The 21,600-nt window shown below is 47.1% G+C and overlaps 1 protein-coding gene across 5 annotated transcripts in view; it reads right to left on the minus strand.

Moving 5' to 3' along the window:
• AIFM3 (AIF family member 3) overlaps window positions 1-21,600 on the minus strand; it is a 479,089-nt gene that overhangs the window by 250,954 nt on the left and 206,535 nt on the right. For all 5 annotated transcript variants that reach the window (XM_069619126.1, XM_069619124.1, XM_069619123.1 and 2 more), the window contains exons 6-7: window positions 17,161-17,270; window positions 11,670-11,779 (exon numbers count right to left, since the gene is read on the minus strand). In XM_069619126.1, the coding sequence (XP_069475227.1) occupies window positions 11,670-11,779; window positions 17,161-17,270 (220 nt within the window). The remainder of the gene's footprint in view (window positions 1-11,669; window positions 11,780-17,160; window positions 17,271-21,600) is intronic.

Genomic DNA, 21,600 nt, shown 5'->3' on the forward strand with positions numbered 1-21,600 from the left:
GACAAACCAGAATTACAAAGGCTAAAAGCAAGCAAATCCTACAGAGCAAATGTCACCAGGATCATAGCAAAAACATATCTCATGTAGGATGTATTTATTAGGAGGGGGCTTCAGTATTGCTAAGAGCAATTTATTAACCAGTGCCACAACTAAGATCTTTTAGCAGGCCTTCCTATTTTATTAAGGAGGCAGGGCAGAATTCAAGGTATACCCAGGCTTTTAACTACAGAAGTTGGTAAGAGTTAGGTTGCACATCTCAGTACAGTTTGCGGTCCCCTTAATGCAGGTTCTCACTCTTTCTCTAGTGCACACCAACCGACAGGATACATTAGATGCCACATGTAATGAAGGGACGCGACTCACGTGCATAGGCATGAAGGCCTGCTAAGCCACATCAGTGTATGTTTCTCTGCGTGTGAGAGTCTATGCCACTGCTGCAAGAGAGTGCCGCAGTCTGGGGTGATCACAGCGAGCTGTGAGATGGTGAACGCCACAATCTAATGTGGCAGCATGTCAGCGACGCGAGACGCAGAGGAGCCGTGAGGTCTATCAGTGAACACTAACACATCAAAGCAAGCTACAGCCATCAGCCCAACTCCCCCATCATCGGTGCACTTGCCCCTGCTGCACTGGGGCGTACGGGACAGGGGGTGGGTTGACTTGCCTGCATAGGGAACTTAACCACATCCTGCAATAACAAGCACACATTTTAACTTTATGGTGGAGGAGAAACAAAATCCTCTTCACTTTACCCAACATTGGGGGTGAGCACAAACATATGGCAGCCACAACAGCTCTCGCGGCCTACTTCAGACCACAGAGGAATGCTGGGTTGGGATTCTGCATGCTTGGACAGGCAGAACTCTGGGCACTATGTGGTGAATGGCGAGGGGAAGACTATGAACATGCAGGAGTTTTCCATGATGTAGTTATGTAGGCGCACACAGAGATCGACGTAGCTCACCATAGAGGATTCAGCGCAGCTGGGTAAAGCTCACAAATTGACCAGCTCCTGGGCTGCAGATTATGAAGGAGACACTTGAGGGACGAAACAAGAGAAGATGAAGACCCTGACCATAATGGAGGGAGTTCAAGCAGTGCGAGACTGAGATACAGGAAAATGAACATAATGGTGGGTAGAGACCAAGGGCCATTGCAAGAATGCGCGGCCATTCACCACCTGAATGAGGGTGTCCCCCCCAGCAGGTGCCCCAGGCCTCGAGTGAGGCAAATCGAATCATTTGTTTAAAGTGTGGAGTGCACCAGAGCAAACACAAACCAAAATAATTCAAGAAGAGTTCATTCAAACACACAGACTGGGACCAACTACTCAGATTCAGGGTGATAAGCTTCAAGAACTGCTCAAACTCTCCTAGGGAGACAAAGGACAGAGAAGCAGAACACGTCATTCCTTTTGCAGAACAAGTATGCAAGGGTTAGACACGATTGCAGTGAATGTCAAAGCGTGGCCATACGACTGCCAGCTTAAACCGAACCCAAAGCTGAAAGAGGCATAAACCAACATTTAGGACGTTATTAATGTTCAATACATTTTTTGCTTAGGAATTATATGTTATTTTCACTAATTGTGTCAAATATCGTTTATGGTATTTTTTCATTTGTATTTGGTTTTTCTCTATTCTATGATTGTGCAAGATTACGCTTCTTTTTCCTTGTACTTTCAGTGTAATTAGCACCCAGGGCGGGGGGTGGGGTCGGGGGAATCAGCCAATCTAGTTCTGCAGATCACGGGCTGAAATTGCTGATCTTAGGCCGCGTTCCATGGAACCCGCAGGCTGCCTTCCCCGCATTGACCGTCATCTTCTCCCCACCCTCCTTCACCTTTTTTTTTCTTCATATTTCCAACCCGCCTCCACAGCCCAACGTATCCGATTGTGCCAGTCACGAGGCCTGCCACTGCTGCTGCTTCTCTCCGTCTCACTTTGCCGGCCACAACGGAAATGGAAGTGGGACTCCATAAGGATCCCCGCCTTAAATCTCCTTGGTGGCCATCTTTGAGCGGTCATTTCTATGACAGAAGGGGTCGCTGCAAGGCATCCAGTTCACTTATAGAAATGACACCGCTATCAGCATCCTGGGTTACTGCTTTGGTAGCCTAGGGTGTTAATGGCATTAGTAACCCGTTCCACGGGCTACACTGGGGGGGTAACATCCCAGTTCACTCGTTAAACGCCCTTACTTCCTTCAGTCCTTTAACTCGGGCGCCAGGCCATTACCAACCATGTAGCGCATGAAACTTACGCCATATTAAATGTGAGATATATCACATATATGTGCTTTTTTAGAATTGCTAGAATAACCCTTATTTGGATGATGCCGTTGGACTTAGACATTCATCGGTTAAGAAAATAAATGCAGTTTATGGTCCAAGAAATTTGAAAATGATCCAACCTGGGACAACACCCTTTTTTGTATAATATAGTTTATACCAGCGTACTAGTTTGGAATACAGGTAACCCCACAAGGTATAAGTAATAAACCAAAATGTAAGCAGTCCGATGCCCTTCAAAAAACTCCTGACATTAGATTAAAGCACAAGTAGAAAGAAATATCCCCAGAAGTGCTTATAACAGGTGCAGGGCATTCTACTCAACTGTACAACAGCAGAGACGCAGCAAGTGATCTGGATTGACCTTCTCTGAATGATTATTACTTCCTGTTCACAGTGGTGGTTTGCGTCAGGCATACAAAAGTAAAGTTGCAGATTAATGGCTCAGTGCACCCCTTAGACGTCGGATACAGGCAAATGGCATTTCACAAATGCTCAAAGGTTGGAGAGGAAATAGTCAAACTTAGTAAGCAGATATATTTGTCACTGTTTGTTGTCTCGAATAAGGCAAGCAGCCAGACAATTTCAGAAACAGGGACAAGAGGGTGTTCAACAGCAACTCAGAGAAAAGTCACTCGTCATCAACAATAACCAGCCCGCACTCCGCTCCCATGCACCTCCAACCCACAGAACCTCAGCCACATCCCACTCATCACCACCTATGCTCCACCTCCAAAGCCCACACAACTTCAATCTCATCAGTGCTTACTGTGCAGTAGTACATGCAGAAGGCATTGCTGATCTCTTCACCGCTCACAACCTGGGTGCACTCTTTATGATAGAGGCATGGCTTACCTCCACCTCTACACTACCTGGAATTCCTCAACTGCACAGACTACAGCGTCCAACAAAAGGGCCTCAAAGGGAAGACTGGCAGGCGGATCAATTGTTCAGAAGCAATTCACACTCACATTTATGGAACTCTTTGCCTGACATTTCCCACTCGCCTAGTCTCAGACAGTTACTTTCCACCTGATCTCCCAACCACACGAAACATCAGGGTATTCCTGCACGAAATCACAGACCTCATAACGAAATCATCCATCAACCACACAACTAGCATCTTCCTCAGTGACTTCAACCTGCCCAGGAGACAATCCACCAAGAAAACATGAGACTCCTTATACTGCTCAACAATATGGGCCTCAAGGAACCGATCACAGAACTAACCCATAACAAAGGCAACTCGCTTGACGTGTTATACACCATCTCGCCAGCCATTCTATGTCTTCACCCTGACTTTGTAATAGACAGAACAAACAGCCATACCTTTCCTGTTTCACAACGTACATCTCCTCCAGCGGGGCTAACACAAACCAATCAAAACATTATACCACCCATTCAAGAACTTTCCCATGGATGCACTAGAAGGAAACCTCATCGCCTTCACCTCCCCCTACGATGCACAGCTTAGCACACTCAGCCACATCCTTAATGAGACGACCAACACCTACTGAAACTTAGATTCCACACACATAAGCCTTCTGCAGCTTGGTACACACAAGACCCCATCGACAGCTAGCATGCCATCTGCAGACAATAACGGTTCCAGATAAAATCCCATCAACAAGAACCTCATCACCCTGAGAACTCTGTTTAGCACCCAAGACACTCTTCCCCCCAGCCAAATCAAACTATTACACAACAACCATCATGGAACCAATCAACAAGAGCAGAACAATACACCAACCAATGAAGCATTGCATCCACCCCCTGCCAGACCCTGACAAATGCAATGCCATCAACAGCTTCTTCACATACAAGTTAGACAATATAAGGCAACGCATTGACAGCTCCAAACACTCCACAGATGTCTGACCCATTCCAGCCATATCAAGATGCACCAAATTCAGCTCCTGATCAACACTCCCACAGCATTCAAGACCACCACCTACAAAGACAAGATCTATGTGATTTCCTCGCAGTAGTTTGGTTGAAGCTCATTCGCTCATATTTAGTTTACCACATTTTACTGCATGAAAATGCGGGGGGAGACCCCACAGCACAACCCCTACTTTTCTTTTTTTCCAATTATATTTTATACATTTTTAATCTTGTAAAGAAGAACATTACAATGTTAAAACAGTAGGGAGTTCCCGTACCTTAAAACCAAAAGACAGAGTCCAACACTGAGTTTAACAGTGCAACAACCTTGAGAGTCCACGTTCACTGATGGGAGGGGGGGGGTAAGGTGATTTAATTCTAACAACCACTCCCATTAACAAGTGGAGCCCAGGGTAAAACTGCATACATGTGTCAAAACAGGACCGGCCCTTCTCTGGGGCCGCATGTGTTGAAATAACTCGAAGTGCTCACACCGCACTCAGTACGTCGAGCTCAAGCTGTTCTGGGAGCCATATTGATACAAAGCCAATTGGGTCATTCCCCTCAGTGCCTTTTGGAGGACCGATTATGCGCAGTTGCGAGGCCTACACCGCATTCTCGAGAAGTTCAAGCCTGCTGTCAAACATTCCAGCGCTTTCACCACTGCTTCCACTTCATGGTTGAGTTTCTGCACCATGGGGAATGTTTGAACACATTGCCGGTCCAACTCACTGGTCTTCTGCTCTAGTGTGTAGGTTCTTGTCTCTATTTGGGCCACCTTCTCTGTCAGTTTATCTAGTTTTCCTTCCAAGCGAGACTGCTCTATGTGCCCCAGCACCGCCATAACCGGATCTTGAGGCAATCATTTCCCCCTGGTACGTTTGCCACTACGGGGCGTATAAAAGTCAACATCCTCCACTATGGCCTTTTTCTTCCCCTTCCCTGAAGTCATGACCCTTTGCCTCCATCTGGCAGTCCATGTCGGGGCCCCTTCATGGATCAGCCAATCCTCCACCTCGTCACAATCAGCACACTCAGTGGGTGTGGGGCAAGAAGGCGCAAATTGGGAATCCTCAGCAGAGCGCCACTTTGTTCAACACTTATGTGCACTTCCTCTGTATCCTGTGTGATTCCGATGCCCTAACGGCGCCTCAGTGGGCGGTCTGCCACAAAATGCTCTCGGTTCGCTGTGATGGTCCCAAGGCAGGCTGCCCTCTGCATTCCACTATAAGATGCCCCGGGGCCGCTTTGCATTCTTCAGTTGGTCCGGGTATCAGCCGTGACCCCGCCGACCTTGAGGTCTCGATCCCTAGCTGAGACGGCTGCCTTAGATCAGGAGCTGCAGCAAGTGTGCCGTGCAATGGGGGTTCTGGCCCTTTGCATGTGACCTGGTTGGAGAAGCTCGATGCACCGGACGATGCAATGCCAAAGCCGCCCGCCCCCAGTGCGATCGTCACACACCGGGAGTGCACTTCCACAGCTCAGCCGCCTCACTCTGCCACCAAGTTCGCCCTCATATGACGCTGCGGAGATCTCAAGATCGAAGCAGGCATTTGCTCTGGTATCACAGCTGCCAGCTCACTGCGGTGAGGTCTCCTCCCAGTGCAAGTTATAATGGTGCACCAAGTGTCGGTGCGGCCCCGTTCTTGCCCGACACCCACTTTTCTAAATACCTAGACCCAACCTCCATTTATATTTTGCGGTAACATTTTACAAAATATTAGGAAATGGGGTGCAAGCAAACTGGCCTGTGAGGAAATGTGGTATTTCACAAAGACTTTATCACCCCTTCTCCATTGTTAAGGTCATTACAGGTGTAGAATTCACATTACTTCTCAAGGTCATTAATGCATCCCTCACACGAGGCAAATTCCAAGATGCACTGAAAATGATACAGATCCTCCCCCTGCTAAGGTTACCCACACTCGACCCGGATAACCTCAGCAAAGTGATTGAGAAGACCATCGCTATCCAGTTGTATGAAAGCATCACTCAGCATAATCTCCAGTGGGACCATCAATTAACTTTCCATGCAGCATAGAGATCACTGCCATCCAAGTTATCAAAGATGCTCTGCGCATCCTGGGCAGAGGGGACCACTGCTTACTCATTCTACCATACCTTCCTGCCCCCTTTGATACTGTTGACCATGAAGCCCTCCTCAACTTCCTTGCCACTCCCCTGGGCTTCGATTTACCAGTCCTTCAGTGGCTCGTCTCCTACCTCTCCAAAAGAGAACAACTTGTCCAGATGGTACCCAATGGAGCCATGTGCCTCCCAGGAATGAAGAGTTCCACGGGCTACATCCTGTCCCCTGTCATCTTCAACCTTTGTGGGCCTTGTCACCAACACTGATACAATAATAAGCAGATGACACAGCTTCACATAAGGAACAATTGCATCAACCACATCCAGCTACTTAAGCACGGTTGTCACGCTTCCGATCTGGGATGTCACGCACCTATCTGAAGTTTACCCTGGAAAATATTAAATTAATTCTCCTAGGAAACCCCCAGCAAGCATGTGCAAGTCCAGATTTGTCTGACTCGCATACACCTCAATGGATCCTTTCCACAACTCTCACTCAGTGCATAATCTCTCAGCTTTATCATGAACTATGACCTCTCATTCAAAACACATCACCAAAAAGAACCAAGCAGCGCAGCACTAGCGTGTGCTCCTCCACAAACTCAAGCCTTTCATTCCTGCCCCGAGTTTCAGAAAACGTGTTCCAGCTCTGGTCATCTCACAGCTGGACGATGAAAATAACCTCCTTGCAAGAGTGCCAGATGCCACCTTTGCCTCGCCAAAAGCCATCCAGCCTACCGCAGCACACCTCATCACAGGACTAGGAAAATTCAACCACATCAACCCCATCCTCCTGGAGCCGCTTTAGCTACCCGTTCAACCACACACAATGTTCAAGACTGCCTGTATGACATACAAAGCAGTCACAACTAAAACACAACTCTCCCTGGCCGAGAAACGTACCATCTCCAGAGGCCAATGCACCATCAGAAGCCATGACATCACCAGACTGGAAACAAACAATGCTAGAAGGGCTAAACTAGGAAACAGACCTTTTCTGCTGTTTACCTTGTCTCTGGAGCATGTTACCAATGCTGAAAAGACTAGCAAACTCCATCCTACACTTTCAGAAAGGACGCGAAGATCCACTTTTCAAAGAACACTTCACCAATTGCTGATCGCACCTTTCAACCCTACCTTTCACCCTCTGGGCTTCCCAGCTCCCCATTTCAGCTGCTCTGCTATCTCCACACCCTACGTGTAGCCAAACCTCCTTGGTGTGCCTTCTGTGTTCAACACTCTGTTGCATCCCCTCTAGGTTTGCACTTTATAGTAATACCAGCAATCACTAGTTGCCTTTACAACACAAATCCAGATACATTGGTACATTCTCAATTCACCTGGGGCGAAAACTGAACAAGATGTTGGTGTGTTCTCTGCAGTGGAAGATTTCCATAGTACCACATGGGAAGTAATTACAGGTCAGAACAATGTGTTTATGATATGAGTGATAGCCTAATGATTTAGACCCATAGAAAAAAAGAAGTGCACCATGAAAGACTATGGGGCTCATTACAGTTTCTCCGGCCCGGAAACAATGCTAGTACAATTGCCGGTAGTTCTGGCACCAGCATTTTTACCAGACTGGAGAAAATTGTTTGCAGGTGGGGGCCATGAGTCTACCTCCAGGCCTGACCTGCTGGTAGATCAGGCCCCCAACAGCAGAAGAAATACTGCAATTACCGGCAATGGTATTACTGGTGCCGGTAATTGCGGCAAGCCCCTCCATGGAGTCCTAGGGGACTTTGTGGAATGGGGAGTTACCGGCATTGCTGCCGCCTGTAGTATCCCGGTAATACTGGGATATCAAGCAGCGGGAATGCTAATTTCGTTTTGGTGGCATCTTACTGGAATTCAGGGGGCGGGATACCTCCAAACTCGTAATAAGGGCCAATGACTTGTTCTGCATATGCCGAACAAATTGCTGATGCTTTGTCTGAAAAAGTGTTTATTCCGGAGTTCGCACTCAGGAATTCCTCAGCTATGTCTTCATCCCCACCAAGTAACATTCCCGAAGTAAGAAGCTTTCTGGGAATGTGCAATTACCGTGGATTATTCAGACTGAACTTGAGCCTTGTGGAACCGAATCAGGGAACTGCTTAGGAGTGACTTCCGAACACAACGCAGTGTTCCAAGCCACTAAACACACTTTAACAAGTGGCAACAACAGTTATTTCAGCCTGGAGCACCTTGCAGAATCGATTGTCGGGGTAGGCCTGTGTGGCCTGGGTGTAGCACTGAGCCTCTGACCAGGAACCTGCCTCTGCTGGTAGGGAGTAGAGGCGACTGAATAGCGCAGGAGGAGACTGGCTGTGGAAACTGAAGGCCTTCAGGTTAGAGGAAATCACCTAAAAAAAACAATGATGGAAGCCACCAATGCCCGTGGGTGGATAGACGTCATGATTAGGCATTGGCACTGTATCCCAGAGGCAAAGCGTCACCTGCAAGCCCTGATGAATGTGTGCCCAGAGTTGCAAATATGCCATGGGTGTCTTCTGTCATGTAAAGTAAAAGAAACACAGACCTTCAATGTGAGTTAGGTCATGTTAGAAATCCTTCAAAATCAGGCGAATTCCCCTGCCCTTCCCTGCCCACATTAAACATTCTAGTATGGGTTCTTTAGGGCACATAGTGGTTGATACAAGAATAAACGGTAACATTCCAAGACATCAGTGAGGCAGTGCAAGTGCAGACGTAACCTTCCACGTTCCACACTGTGCGTCACTATGCCTGAGACGCTCAAGGCTGCGTGCTTCGTCAGTAGCCAGATAAGCTTCCAGCTGTGTTGGGGTTATTCGGTTAATGTAACATATCACTGTGCTTTGAATCAGGCAAAGACAACTAGCAAGAAGGAGGTATGATTAAAATATGCCCGCCTTAAACATTCTCATTCGGAAGCCGTCTTCTATACTCATTTCCTGGCCCTGCCCTTTAAACGTGAAGTCGTTGTTTATATTGCGCAAATTGAAGTGAGGCTGGCCAATTACAGGCACGTTTGAAGCTATAGTTCCCCCAATGCCACACTCCCCTAGTGCAAGTGATGTTGAGCTTGGGCTGGGGCACTGAGGGTGCTGCCTTGCCACCCTTTGTGCCCCACTCCCACTGCCAAAGTGTAATTGAGTGGCCATCGGGTGGCCATCAAGATATAGAACCACCCAGGATAAGAAAAGGCATGAGGCGTAGCTGGAGCCATCCCTGGAGGCCGCTCTTACGGGCCCCCTTTTTGAGGCCACACATTGCCACTGCACTGAGCAGAGACCATGTCACTGATGCAGACAAATCACTTGTGCTAGCTAGGGGCCGGTGTTGTATGCCTAGTGCATAGTTGTGATATGGTAGGAGCAAGTAGGTGACATTAGACACAATATATAAGGCTGCCCCACTGACGGCTTGGACATGGGGAAAATCATTGCTGAGGCAAGTTATACTGTGATCAACATGTTTACATGCTACATTGCTAAAAACAAATTAATCTATCATCACTACTATATAGTGTGAAATTAATGCTTGTAGGAGTCACCCATATTCTCCTAGGTCACCCATATTCTCCTGTGGCTCAGTGGACTAATACATCCACTATAGGGGCCTGTGTTTGAGGTCACAGGTTCGACTCCCGGTTCGACTCCTGGCAGGTCCACGCAGCCCTTGATCCATCCAAGATCGATTCGATTGGCCACATTACATGTTTGCCGGTCTGGAATTAACGTGCTGGTAATAACGTTTACCGGCACGTTTCAGGACCGGCAAACTACACGTTTGCTGGTGGGAGTGGCCTGACTTACCTCCAGCCAATAGCTGGAGGTAAGTCAGGCACCCTACTGGCACCAGTATTACTGGTGCCGGTAATACTGCCAATCCCCCCATGGAGTCATGTAAGACTGAATATGAAGAGTTTGTGGTCAAAGCCTCACGTATTAAGGTAATCCCTCAAGTAAAAATGCTTGGGATGATGATGGAATCTTCCTTGGGTTCGGAGGCGCAGACCAATTACCTCTACAAAAATAACGCCTACTATATAAGGCTCCTGAGAGCCATCCGCCCGCTGATAAGCGAGAACAACTCAGCCACAATAGCCAGGTCCATTATACTGTCACGGCTTGATTAGGGCAATTCATTATTGCTGGGAGCATCTAAAAAATGCATCAAGAAATTCCAGATAATGGAAAATAACACGGTCCTGGTAGTTAAAGGGTTCAACAGTAGAGATCATATGACGGAAGGCAGGAGATCTCTTTATTGGCTCAGGGTTGAGAGAATCCTTTTTAAAGCCATGCCGTTGGTGCATAGATGTCTATACGGAGTGGCCCCACTGTATCTTAGATCTAACTTTACCCTATACACCCCAAACAGGACCTTGAGATCACAAGCACTAGGCAAGCTGCAGGTTCCATTGGCAAACCGAGCCAGGCGGGGCCGGGAAATCTTTCCCGGTCCAGGCAGCTTGGCAGTGGAATAGTCTTCCCATGGCAATGGGAGCTGAACCAAACTACAAAATCTTCAGGAAAAACCTGAAGACTTACCTTTTTAAATAAACTCCCGCTCAAATGGACCCTCACCAGCACTCTTCCATCTTTTCCTGCAGTTAGTTCTGTCTCTCTGCGCACTGATGCCCGCGGACTTTCAGTGCTTTATAAACACACACATAAACATAAACTCCATAGAATGTGGATTAACCTACCCTCGCTGGGACCTGTAATTCTGGCAGATCAGGTGCTGGTATTGGTATTACCATTTGGTCGTATCCCACTGGAATTACTGGCGAGACACCACCAAACATATAATGAGGCCAAATGAGTACCATTAAGTTGGGCAACAATAAACCTCCGTTATCTGTCAATAGTGCCAAGTTGCCCCTCTGGGGGTGCACGTGTGCTCTACAAATACACTTGTTATGTTCTGTTAACATCCCTAACCTGCCTAATCAATAGCCAGGTATCATGGGAATTGTAGTCCGAAACATCTGGAGTGCCAAAGGTTGCAGGCCCCTATCCCAGGTGGCACCCTAGTGATCATTGCTTATCAGCATAAGTTATACTTTCTCAATGCATCAGCGCTTCCCTTCCAGGGCCTGTGAGTTGAATTTATAGAGTTATTAACCCACCATTATTAACATTAGTTTCTTCTCATCTCAAGAACTCATGGCAATGACACCCAAGGACGTACTATTGGAAAACTAAAATGACCATGTTTGAAATGATGGATGGAACTAGTATCCGAACATTCATGATGTCTTGTCGTTTTAGCCCCCCAGGGGAGCTCATCTTCACCTCCTGGGTCTCCTGTGGACACAGAAGGCTCTGCAGGTCACTCGCTCATGTGTAGGGTGCAGCTGGGCACGTCACTCGGCACAGGCGTCATGGAGTTAGAACTATGCATGAAGTGCGAGATGTATGTCTGAATACATCACCTGGAATCGGGGCAGTCCATCTAAAGCGGGAAAGTCTTCGATGTCTCCAGTGCTGATGTTGAAGCAGGCACCATGCCAAGGGCAGCGCACCCTCCCTTTAGACAGCACCCCTAGAAGGCAAATATTAGAGGACATAGATCAGCCAAACACCCATGAAGAAGCACATCTTCTGTTCAACAAGCCAGGCGGTTTCCTGGCTTTTTCTCCCCGAAGGAACAAGCACAGCAGCGCATTAAGAGGCCATGGGGGATGGGGGGGGGGGTCCCGCTCAATATAGAAACTGACATAACATCACAAATCGAACATATTACATATACAATAATACATGCATCACGTATAATGGATAACAAATTACATAACATAAAACACAACATAAGACATATAGCAAGGAGCAAAACAGCATTTTCTATATCACATGGAATATAAAACAGGTAATTTAACACATATAAATTATAGGGCCTCATTTTAAGTTTTGTCGGTATTCTAACAGTAAATCTGCCAAAACGGAATTACTGTTGCCGCCACTTGGGCCTGTGGATTTACAGCGGGTTTACAAGTGAAGGTAAAGCTGTGTAAGTCCCTATTTTTGGAGTCCACAGCACTCCATGGGGATTTTGGCATAATTACCACCACATTACTGCCATTTTTACCACACCAGCATTCTCGTAATTAGACCCATGGGGCCTCATTGCAAGTTTGGTGGTAATCTGGTGGAAAATCCATTTGATGGCATTGCAGTGCAATTACCGTTACCGCCACTTGGTCTGTCGTAGTTACCCCCAGATTACAAGTAGTGGTATGGTGGTGTTAGTCTCCATTTATGGAATCCATAAGACTCCATAGGGATTTCAGCAGAATTAGCACTGTCGGTAATGCTGTCGATTTTTGGCGGAAAGGTGGCGGAATTACCTGCAGCATTTTGTCTCGCTTTCCCAATCATTCCCACCAGGCCCTATCAGACAAAGAATCCCTTCTCACCAGATGATTCACATTTAGGGCAATCATTATCACTCCACTGCAGAATTGTCATGTTAGCTAAACGCTTAACTTTTGCATGTTGCGTGAGATTATCTCTCATCCACATATCAGTGCAAAATTCAGAAACAACTGCTAAACAAATGCGTCCGAGAGAGTGTCTGACTTGCAGTGGTAGAGACTAGAGTCCCTGTGAAATCTGCCACATCACCTACGCATCATGAATTATCTTCCGTTATCACTGCCCCTTGATAATGTGAAAATGTGGCAAGATGCCACGCTCCATATCTCATACAACTCCCTTTCTTAGTTTAGATTTTCTTCCAAGATTTTCCACTTAGATTGGGTGCAGTAGACCCCAAATCTCGATCTAGGTCAACTTCAGTATCTATGAACGGTAATATATGGAGAGTTTTGAAGGCAATATCCCTCGGACGGACGGCGTGTGGCCAAGTAAGAGGGCAGGCGCCTCTATCTTACACTCCCCACCCCAAGTCAATTAGGTATCCCTTTGGGTCTGGCCTACACTGCATTCTATATGCACGTCATTCACAAAAGAGCTTTTTCTAAATGCAGAGTATTTGTAATGATCATAAGAAATAGGCATATGTGCTGCATTACACAAACCTACATCTTAAACTGCCATTTTTGCACTCTACCAAACCGACGGTCTGCTTGTGAGAAGATACTTAAATAGGTGTATTTTCTATCATGCTCTGCATCTACACCAGGGGCCTGCAACTTGCGTCCCTCCTGATGTTCTGTACTGCACAGCCCATGTCTTCACACCATTCGCTATGCTGACTAGGGCTGATGGGAGTTGCAGATCAAATGATCAAAAACATCTGGAGATCCAATCGTTGCAGACTGCGGATCTATACACTGTCTTGCACATCTTATGCACTATGTTCTGTTCCATGTGTGGTGTGCCACAGGGATCAGCAGCGCCATCTACAAACCAAGCTAAAAGGTAAACTCAACCACTGGCAAGACTGAGCCAACTGTTCAGACTGAACTTTCTAAACTATGTGGATGAAATGTAGACATTTGTATAAATGCCTTTGTCCGATACACAGGACTCAAAGGTTTGGTGGTATCGTAGTTTGTTGATCGCATTAGATCACTGGGTGGGTCTAAACCTTTTTTAAGAAGAACCCCCTCCAAAACAGAAATCTTGATTTTTGGACCTGATTGTCTAAACCCTAGTCCCATCTGGCCTGTTGCTTCAGGCCCCTGCCCATCAGCCATATGTGGAGGTAAATATCCTGAGCATTTACTTTGATGCTGATTTAACTCTAGAAAATGAAGGAGGTCAACCTGCAAAGACCGAACACGTCCTACTTCACCAATGACAAAAGCTTTCTCCCCTGCTCCCATGTCCTCGGGGTGTCCAATGGGCGGCTGCAGTGGTCACGTCTCACCTGCACTGCACTAATGGTATACATCCAAAGACTCCAACGTCCACAAAATGTGGAATCTTGCTTCCTGCCAAGGACTCCAAGTGGAAGTCATCTTTCTCCAACCAACAAAGTGTTGCATTGACTCTCATTTCAACAGCAGGTGAGGTCTGAGGGCCCTCTGCATTGATGTTTAAAAGTTGGTAAGGCAGGCACTCTGTTACCAGTCTTTAGCTTCTCCTCCAAACGCACGTTTTCATGACTCCATTAATCTTCAGGGAGGCTGAGTTTCTTTGCTGTTTCAGGCGTGTCTTCATTTCTTTTTCAGGTGTGGCAAGTTAATTGACTCCGAGGATTCTGGTACTTGTATTTTTCGCACTTGATTTTACTGGCAGGTGACTGGGCACAACTCCCTCCATAGCACAAATGTTCCCCTTTATGGGGGCAGGGGGAAAGCCATGGTTGTGGCTCTCCACTGTAAGGCATGATGGCCCTGCTGCTGCTGCCTTTGAGCCCGGGACTCCTGGAACAATGTTTAAAAGTTGGTAAGGCAGACGCTCTGTTACCAGTCATTAGCTTCTCCTCCAAACGCAGGTTTTCATGACTCCATCAATCTTCAGGGAGGCTGAGTTTCTTTGCTGTTTCAGGCGTGTCTTCATTTCTTTTTCAGGTGTGGTAAGTTAATTGACTCTGAGTATTCTGGTACTTGTATTTTTCGCACTTGATTTTACTGGCAGGTGACTGGAAACTCTGCATTGATGACCGCATCCTTGGTCCAAATAGTCCCTCCCTTTTGAATCCCGGCTTAGAGGGTACATGCTGGGAAGAAACATATCATCCAGATCCATGAATCTCCTGGTGGGTCTGGATTTAGTCGAAGTGACTTTGGGGGAAGAGCATGTTCTCAAAACGTCCCATAATGCCATTCTTCTAACTCTAGAAACATATCATCACATAGGGTAATAAAGAAAACAAAGGCAGCCTTGCACATGCAGCGTTGTTTTTTCTTAAAGACTGCAACAATGTTTTATTAGCTAGTTGCTGGCGAACATTCCACATTTTCAGTTATATTTTGCCATCAGGCTGGTGCGGCCTGTTTGTCTAACAGGTCGCAGTTAATTAATATTGAAAACAAACATTTTCGGTAAAAAATTGAAAACGTGGGTAAACGTTCTAGCAGCTTCACGTTCAATCTACAGACAGTGCAGCTTTCCAGCAGCAACTCGTTAATGTAGGACTTTTCTATGTAGGTAAGTAGCGTAACATCATAAAGACATTTAATCTTTGATCTTTGAAGTGGGGCTGAATCACACCAGTCACAAAGCACAGGGAATTGGTGTGGAAGGTGCATTGCTATCAGGAATAAAGAAGCTTCAAGGAAGACTTCTTTATCACCAGGTCCTGGCGTCTATTGGGTCCTTGAGGTGGATGGAGCAGGGTGCAGTGTGGCGGGTTTGGGGGGCTCCAGGCGTGCACCCAGTGCGTCTTCAAAGGCCGATTATCAAGCTACCTTTATAGATCCCAGTTCACAAAGGCGGGAATGGGGCATAGCAGTGCATTCTGAAATTTGTTTGCCAGAAGACTTGTTGTGAGTGAAGTGATCTCTGTATTCAACCTGCAAGACAGGGGATGAAATCCTGGCGCCGGCCTGTATGCGTGGGTAATATTCATATTGCTGTTCAGCATCCCTTCACAGTCGCCATGGCACAGGTGTATGGAAGTTTCATGGGGCACAAAGAGTTCATGTTTTCTTTGTGCTGCTGTTGAGAAATGTCTTACCGAGCACTATCTCCCATGGTTTTCAACGGATCAGATAATAATATCCCTATATATATGGTTGCCATAGATAATGTCACCGGGAAAAGGTAGTGGTGACATTTTAAAGGTGACCATATATATATGGAAAGGGGGAGCGGGGGTTGTGGAGGTGTCCCCCAGTGCCCTTGAGAAAAAAAAGGGGTTGGAAGTTGCGGGGCTGTCACCCGCATGTTCCATCTAATAATATCCCTGCAAACAAACAGCAATTTTTCGGTGATTTTTTTGCATGCCATTATTTTTGAGGGGACATTGTTACATGGAACCGTTTTCAAGAGACACTGCCAACTGCAGCTGTGGCAAAGCTAGGTGTGCCCACACAACACGTATCTTCCCCCAATACTTTTAAGCAGTTTTGGAAGTGATACAAATTTATTTGAAAGGGAAACGCTGTTAATTGAGCACCGGGCTCCACCCAAATCAGCTCCCAGCTGTCCTTATGCTCCAAAGATCACTTTCCAGGCCTGTGAAGACCCACACAGGTGTGACCTACTACAAGTGTGGCCACCTTGCGAGCAGAACAGCAGGCGTGCGATTGCTGTGAAGATGTAGTCAACCTTTATTGCTTCCAACTGAATCAATTTCTGCTCCCAAGAAAAGACCCTCATTCATGACATCTGAAGGCTGCAAGTGCAGCAAATATGTCTTCTGTTGCCTGGCAGCTCTGCCTGCAGCATCGTCCAGCGAGAACATAAAAGCCTATTTACACGTTGGTACGATGGCCACTTTGTGGGCATTGCCCATGGACTCGGGAAACATAAGTTGAGTCCGGCACATGGGGTTTGAGATGTTGCCAGCACTGCCTAGAACACTTGGATAGTAGCTGTCCGGAAGGAGTCTAGACCCCTACTGGCGTAACCACACCTGGTGACAAGCTTATAGAGGCGTCCATGTGTCTTTTGGGATACCGCGTGCAGTACTTACAACCTGCCTATGTCATTACCACCCTCTTGTCCACTAGCACGTTAATGAACCCCCACATTTGTGAATATTTTATTAATAGTGGGATAAGATGGTTTATGGAATTCAGGGGTCAAATAGGACATATGCGTGCATCCTGCAGACACAGGTTCCAATCCTGGCAGCGCCAAGTCAGTTCTTTCTCCTTCTGGGGTACATAAATTGAGTACCATTAAATTGGGTAGTGACACTTATCTGTTACATTATTTAGAAGCAGGAGGAATATGGATTGAAACACTACATAAACACGTGATGTTTTAACAGTTAAATTTGTTCCAGAAGCAGTGGAGAAAGCCATCCAAGCGTTGCAGGAGCCATCAATTAGACAGAGCCATGAAACTCACCTTTCACTAGCGGTGCCCCGTAATGTGGGCATTTGTGTCCCATGGCAGAGTATTCCCCATTTTGCTTGATCAATAGAGCTTTTCCGCAGCCCAGATCCACCTCTCGCATCCTGGTTGAAGCAGAAAAAAACAACTGGCAGTCATTCCACAAAAAAGCAAGTTAACTGGAGAGTGGAGGACATGAGCCCATGTGTACCAATGGGAATCGAATGTATGTGTGCGTGTGATTCTGTGAACTTAATCGAAGAGTTAGCCTGTGTATAAATACAAGAAAGTCATTTTCTGCCAGTCATTACTCCTTAATGGTTCAGTGAGAAAGGGGGGGGGGCAACACATTTCCTAACATGCCCCCTATTTTGAGTTCATCTCCAGAGGTGTACTACTTGTTAGCAAATATCGTCAGAATCCAAGTAGAGAAGCAGGGAACAAAAGTAAAGTTGCCCACAACACGGTTAAAGACACACGTGCCCTGTGTTTTCCTTTCTATACAAGGACCTGCTTGGACTTCACTATTAGGCTGGCAATGAACTATGACTTTACAAGGGCAGCAAAGTAACAAGTCATTGCTTTGCACTGCGGGCTCTCGCTATTAATTCAGGTCACGTGGAGAGAGAGAGAGAGAGAGAGAGAGAGAGAGAGAGTGTATATATATATATATATATATATATATATATATATATATATATTGAACTTCAATTACACTTCCTACATGTTTCTTGTGGCTGTAGTGGCCCTTCTACTCTGTTCTGTCAACACAAATGATAACAGTTCGCAGCAGAAGTGATGAACATATAGGGTGTATCGGCTTGCTGGCTGTGGCCTTTCACCTCTGGAAGTGATACTTGCACTCGAGCCTACTATGGAAAATGTTCCAAGAGGTGCCGTCCTCACATCTGCCAGTGAGAGCAGCAATTGTCATATGTCTGGACACATATATATATACAGCCCACTGAGATTACACTATGACCTACTTTATAACAGTGGCCGGTCCCACGGTTCTTCCCTATACTACAATCCCAATGGCCCCCTACCACCACAAGCTCATGTACACCACCTCATCTTAGTACCCTGTCCCCCCTTGGAACACCCTTTCTTTGGCAATAGATCTTCAACCTCTCCAACTACCAACAAAATGGTCCCCCCTCGGTCCATCTCCACTAGATGCAGAACACCCCCTCTTCCCCATAACCACTGCCGCCCACAGTGAGCCTCAGGTGCAAAGAGTGCATCATAGTCAGGGGGACCTTCTGGACTAATGCATAGCTGATGAATAGTTGCCACCGCTGCACTCTCCAATGGCCTCCACATGTCTCTCCACTGGCCTCCACACGTCTCTCCAATGGCATCTCTCCACTGGCCTCCACACATCTCTCCACTGGCCTCCACACATCTCTCCAATGGCATCTCTCCGCTGTCCTCCACACATCTGTCCACTGGCCTCCACACATCTCTCCAATGGCCTCCAGACTTCTCTCCACTGGCCTCCAGACTTCTCTCCACTGGCATCCACACGTCTCTCCAATGGCCTCCACACATCTCTCTAATGGCCTCCACACATCTCTCCAATGGCCTCCACACATCTCTCCAATGGCCACCACACATCTCTCCAATAGCATCTCTCCACTGGCCTCCACACATCTCTCCAATGGCATCTCTCCACTGTCCTCCACACATCTCTCCAATGGCATCTTTCCACTGGCCTCCCCACATCTCTCTAATGGCCTCCACACACCTCTCCAATGGCCTCCACACACCTCTCCAATGGCCTCCACACGTCTCTCCACTGGCCTCCACACATCTCTCCAATGGCATCTCTCCACTGACCTCCACACATCTCTCCAATGGCATCTCTCCATTGTCCTCCACACATCTGTCCACTGGCCTCCACACATCTCTCCAATGGCCTCCACACGTCTCTCCAATGGCCTCCACACGTCCCTCCAATGGCCTCCACACATCTCTCCACTGGCCTCCACACATCTCTCCAATGGCATCTCTCCACTGGCCTCCACACATCTCTCCAATGGCATCTCTCCATTGTCCTCCACACATCTGTCCACTGGCCTCCACACATCTCTCTAATGGCCTCCACACATCCGGCTCTTTGCACTATAAAACTGCACTAGATTCACTATAAAACTCACGCATACCCTTTGATGTAACTACTACACAGTATTTTTGGTCCAGATTGTAGCCAAATACATATTTACATATACTCCCCATAGCAGTTCATTCTCAGTGGAGTCATTGAGTGTTGCAGACATTAGCAGGGACTCTCTCATAGACGGCGGAGACCTGCAGACAGGCTGTCTCCATCTACACCCCCAGACTATGGCGTGGCCTGATGCAGCTGCTCAGCGTGGCGGGATCACTCCCACAGTTCAGAAATGAATGCGCTCAACAACATCAACCTCCCAATAGGGATTCCAACACCCCTGAAACTAATGCATACCAGGATTACTTATCCCACACATCGTCCTTACTCTTTATTTCTCCCATTCTTACTCGGCAAGGGGTTCATAGATGGGCATCCGAGTTGCCCAGAATCCCACAATGGCAGCCATTTTCTCAAAAATGCAAATGGCATGTAAGAGACCACTTACTGTTGTAATGCCAGTTCATACTTTTGCAAAACTGAGTGTAAAGGTAAATAAAAATACACGAAAGTGCACAAAACGAATGCAGGCATACAACAAAGAGGTTTTGCAGGTGGGGGGAAGAGGAAAGTGATTACCCGTCCTTTCTCGGACTGTGCCTCCAACCCATTCCTACATTCCCAACGTGTTTAAGTGAAGAAGCTGGGATTAGAACCCAAAGCACCGGCTTTCGAACTTTATACTTTGCCACGAGGCCAAATTGTTTTGAGGCAAGAATTTCAGTTGTTTTGAGGTGAGCAGAAGGGGAAGTGAGGCCTGAGGGAGACTGATAAGGAATGAGGAGGCAGGATGAGGAGTAGGGAGGACGTGTGAGGATTGAGGAGAATAATTGATAATGTCCTAAAAGGTGCAATGTGTGATAAGTGAAGAGGAGAGAGACGAGAGGAGCAGAGGAAGGAAGGGAGGAGCAGAAGTGAGGCATGAGCCGGTCAAGTGGCACAACGAGTAGAGCGCTCGCTTTGACATCTGTGCAGAGCCTGCTAACGCAGGATTGAATCCCGGCAGGGCCAAACTCAGCCTTTCATCCTTCCGAGGTCAATAAATGAGCACCACACACCAGTGGGTAATAATAACCAGTGCTCAGATACCTGAGGGTTCGTAGTGCTATATAAAATGCCAAATTATTAAATTAATTATTAATTATGAGGAGAAGGAAAGAAGAGTAATACTGATGAGTGAGGAGAATGACTGCAGAGTGAGAGGAACAAGTGTGGAGGAGAGGAGAGGACGCCCTAAAATGGATGCAGTACTTAAGATTGTACATCTTTGTGGTTGTAGACTGGAGATAAATCAGCCTTGCCACATTTGAAAAGTTCCTGTCTTTTGTCCTTCTGCCTATTGGTTCTCTGCAAGTGGTGGTTCTTGTGTGTCCACTTCCTGACTGAAGCAAATCTAGGACCCAGTGTGTTTTGTCTTTTGCCTGTGCAACTGCAATCCACAGTGTTCACATTTGGGTTGCAGACTGTCTGACTAGCGGCTATCTACCTACCAGATGAGCTAGTTGGACTGATCTTGAAAAGTTTTGTTCTTTGCTTTGGCTTGCTGGATCTTTAAGGCTGAAGTCGGACCACTCCCAGCTGGTTGCCTGTGAATGCATTTCTCAATATGCCTTGATAGTTTTTGTGCAGCTTCCTATTTCCCCCAAATCTCTCTTAAGTACTCTAATTTTATGTTGTGTAGACCATAGGTCTTCAAACTGGGGGGCGCGGCTTGATACTCGGGGGCCAGGTGGGTGCAGGAGACCAGCATGAAATTACAGCAGGGAAAGAAAAAAAGAATGAAAGAAAAAGCCAGCGTGCGATTGGACATCCCAACATGACCCCACTGCACATGTTCAGTGTAATGGGGCCAGGCTTAGGGACAGTGGGCATGACCGACCCAGGAAATAAACACCCAGGAAGTGAACGTCCCTTTCCAGAGAGGGCACTTCCAGGGTGTTTGCATCCAGTGATTCCAGTCGGACGAACGGAACAAAACGGGATAGGGATTATACAAGGTAAGGAGGGGGCCTTGGGGTTCTTTTTGGCATGGGTGGGGAAGCCCTCCGATTGATTTTGGAGATGGTGCAGGAGTCCCGGGGTTGTTTTTGGACCGGATGGGGAAACACTTGGGTTGGTTTTTGGAGCCGTTGGAGGAGCACAGGGATTGTTTTTGGAGTGGGTGGAGCGCCCTAGGACTGTTTGGGAGTGGGGCTGGGGATGCCTAGGACTATGCAAGGAGCAGGGCAGGGGAGACCGGATAATGTGGGGGCTGGGAGTAGTACAGGGTTGAGAATATACAGTGC

Source organism: Ambystoma mexicanum, chromosome 10 (genome assembly GCF_040938575.1).
Source record: "Ambystoma mexicanum isolate Mex_15411 chromosome 10, UKY_AmexF1_1, whole genome shotgun sequence".
NCBI classification, from domain to species: domain Eukaryota; kingdom Metazoa; phylum Chordata; class Amphibia; order Caudata; family Ambystomatidae; genus Ambystoma; species Ambystoma mexicanum.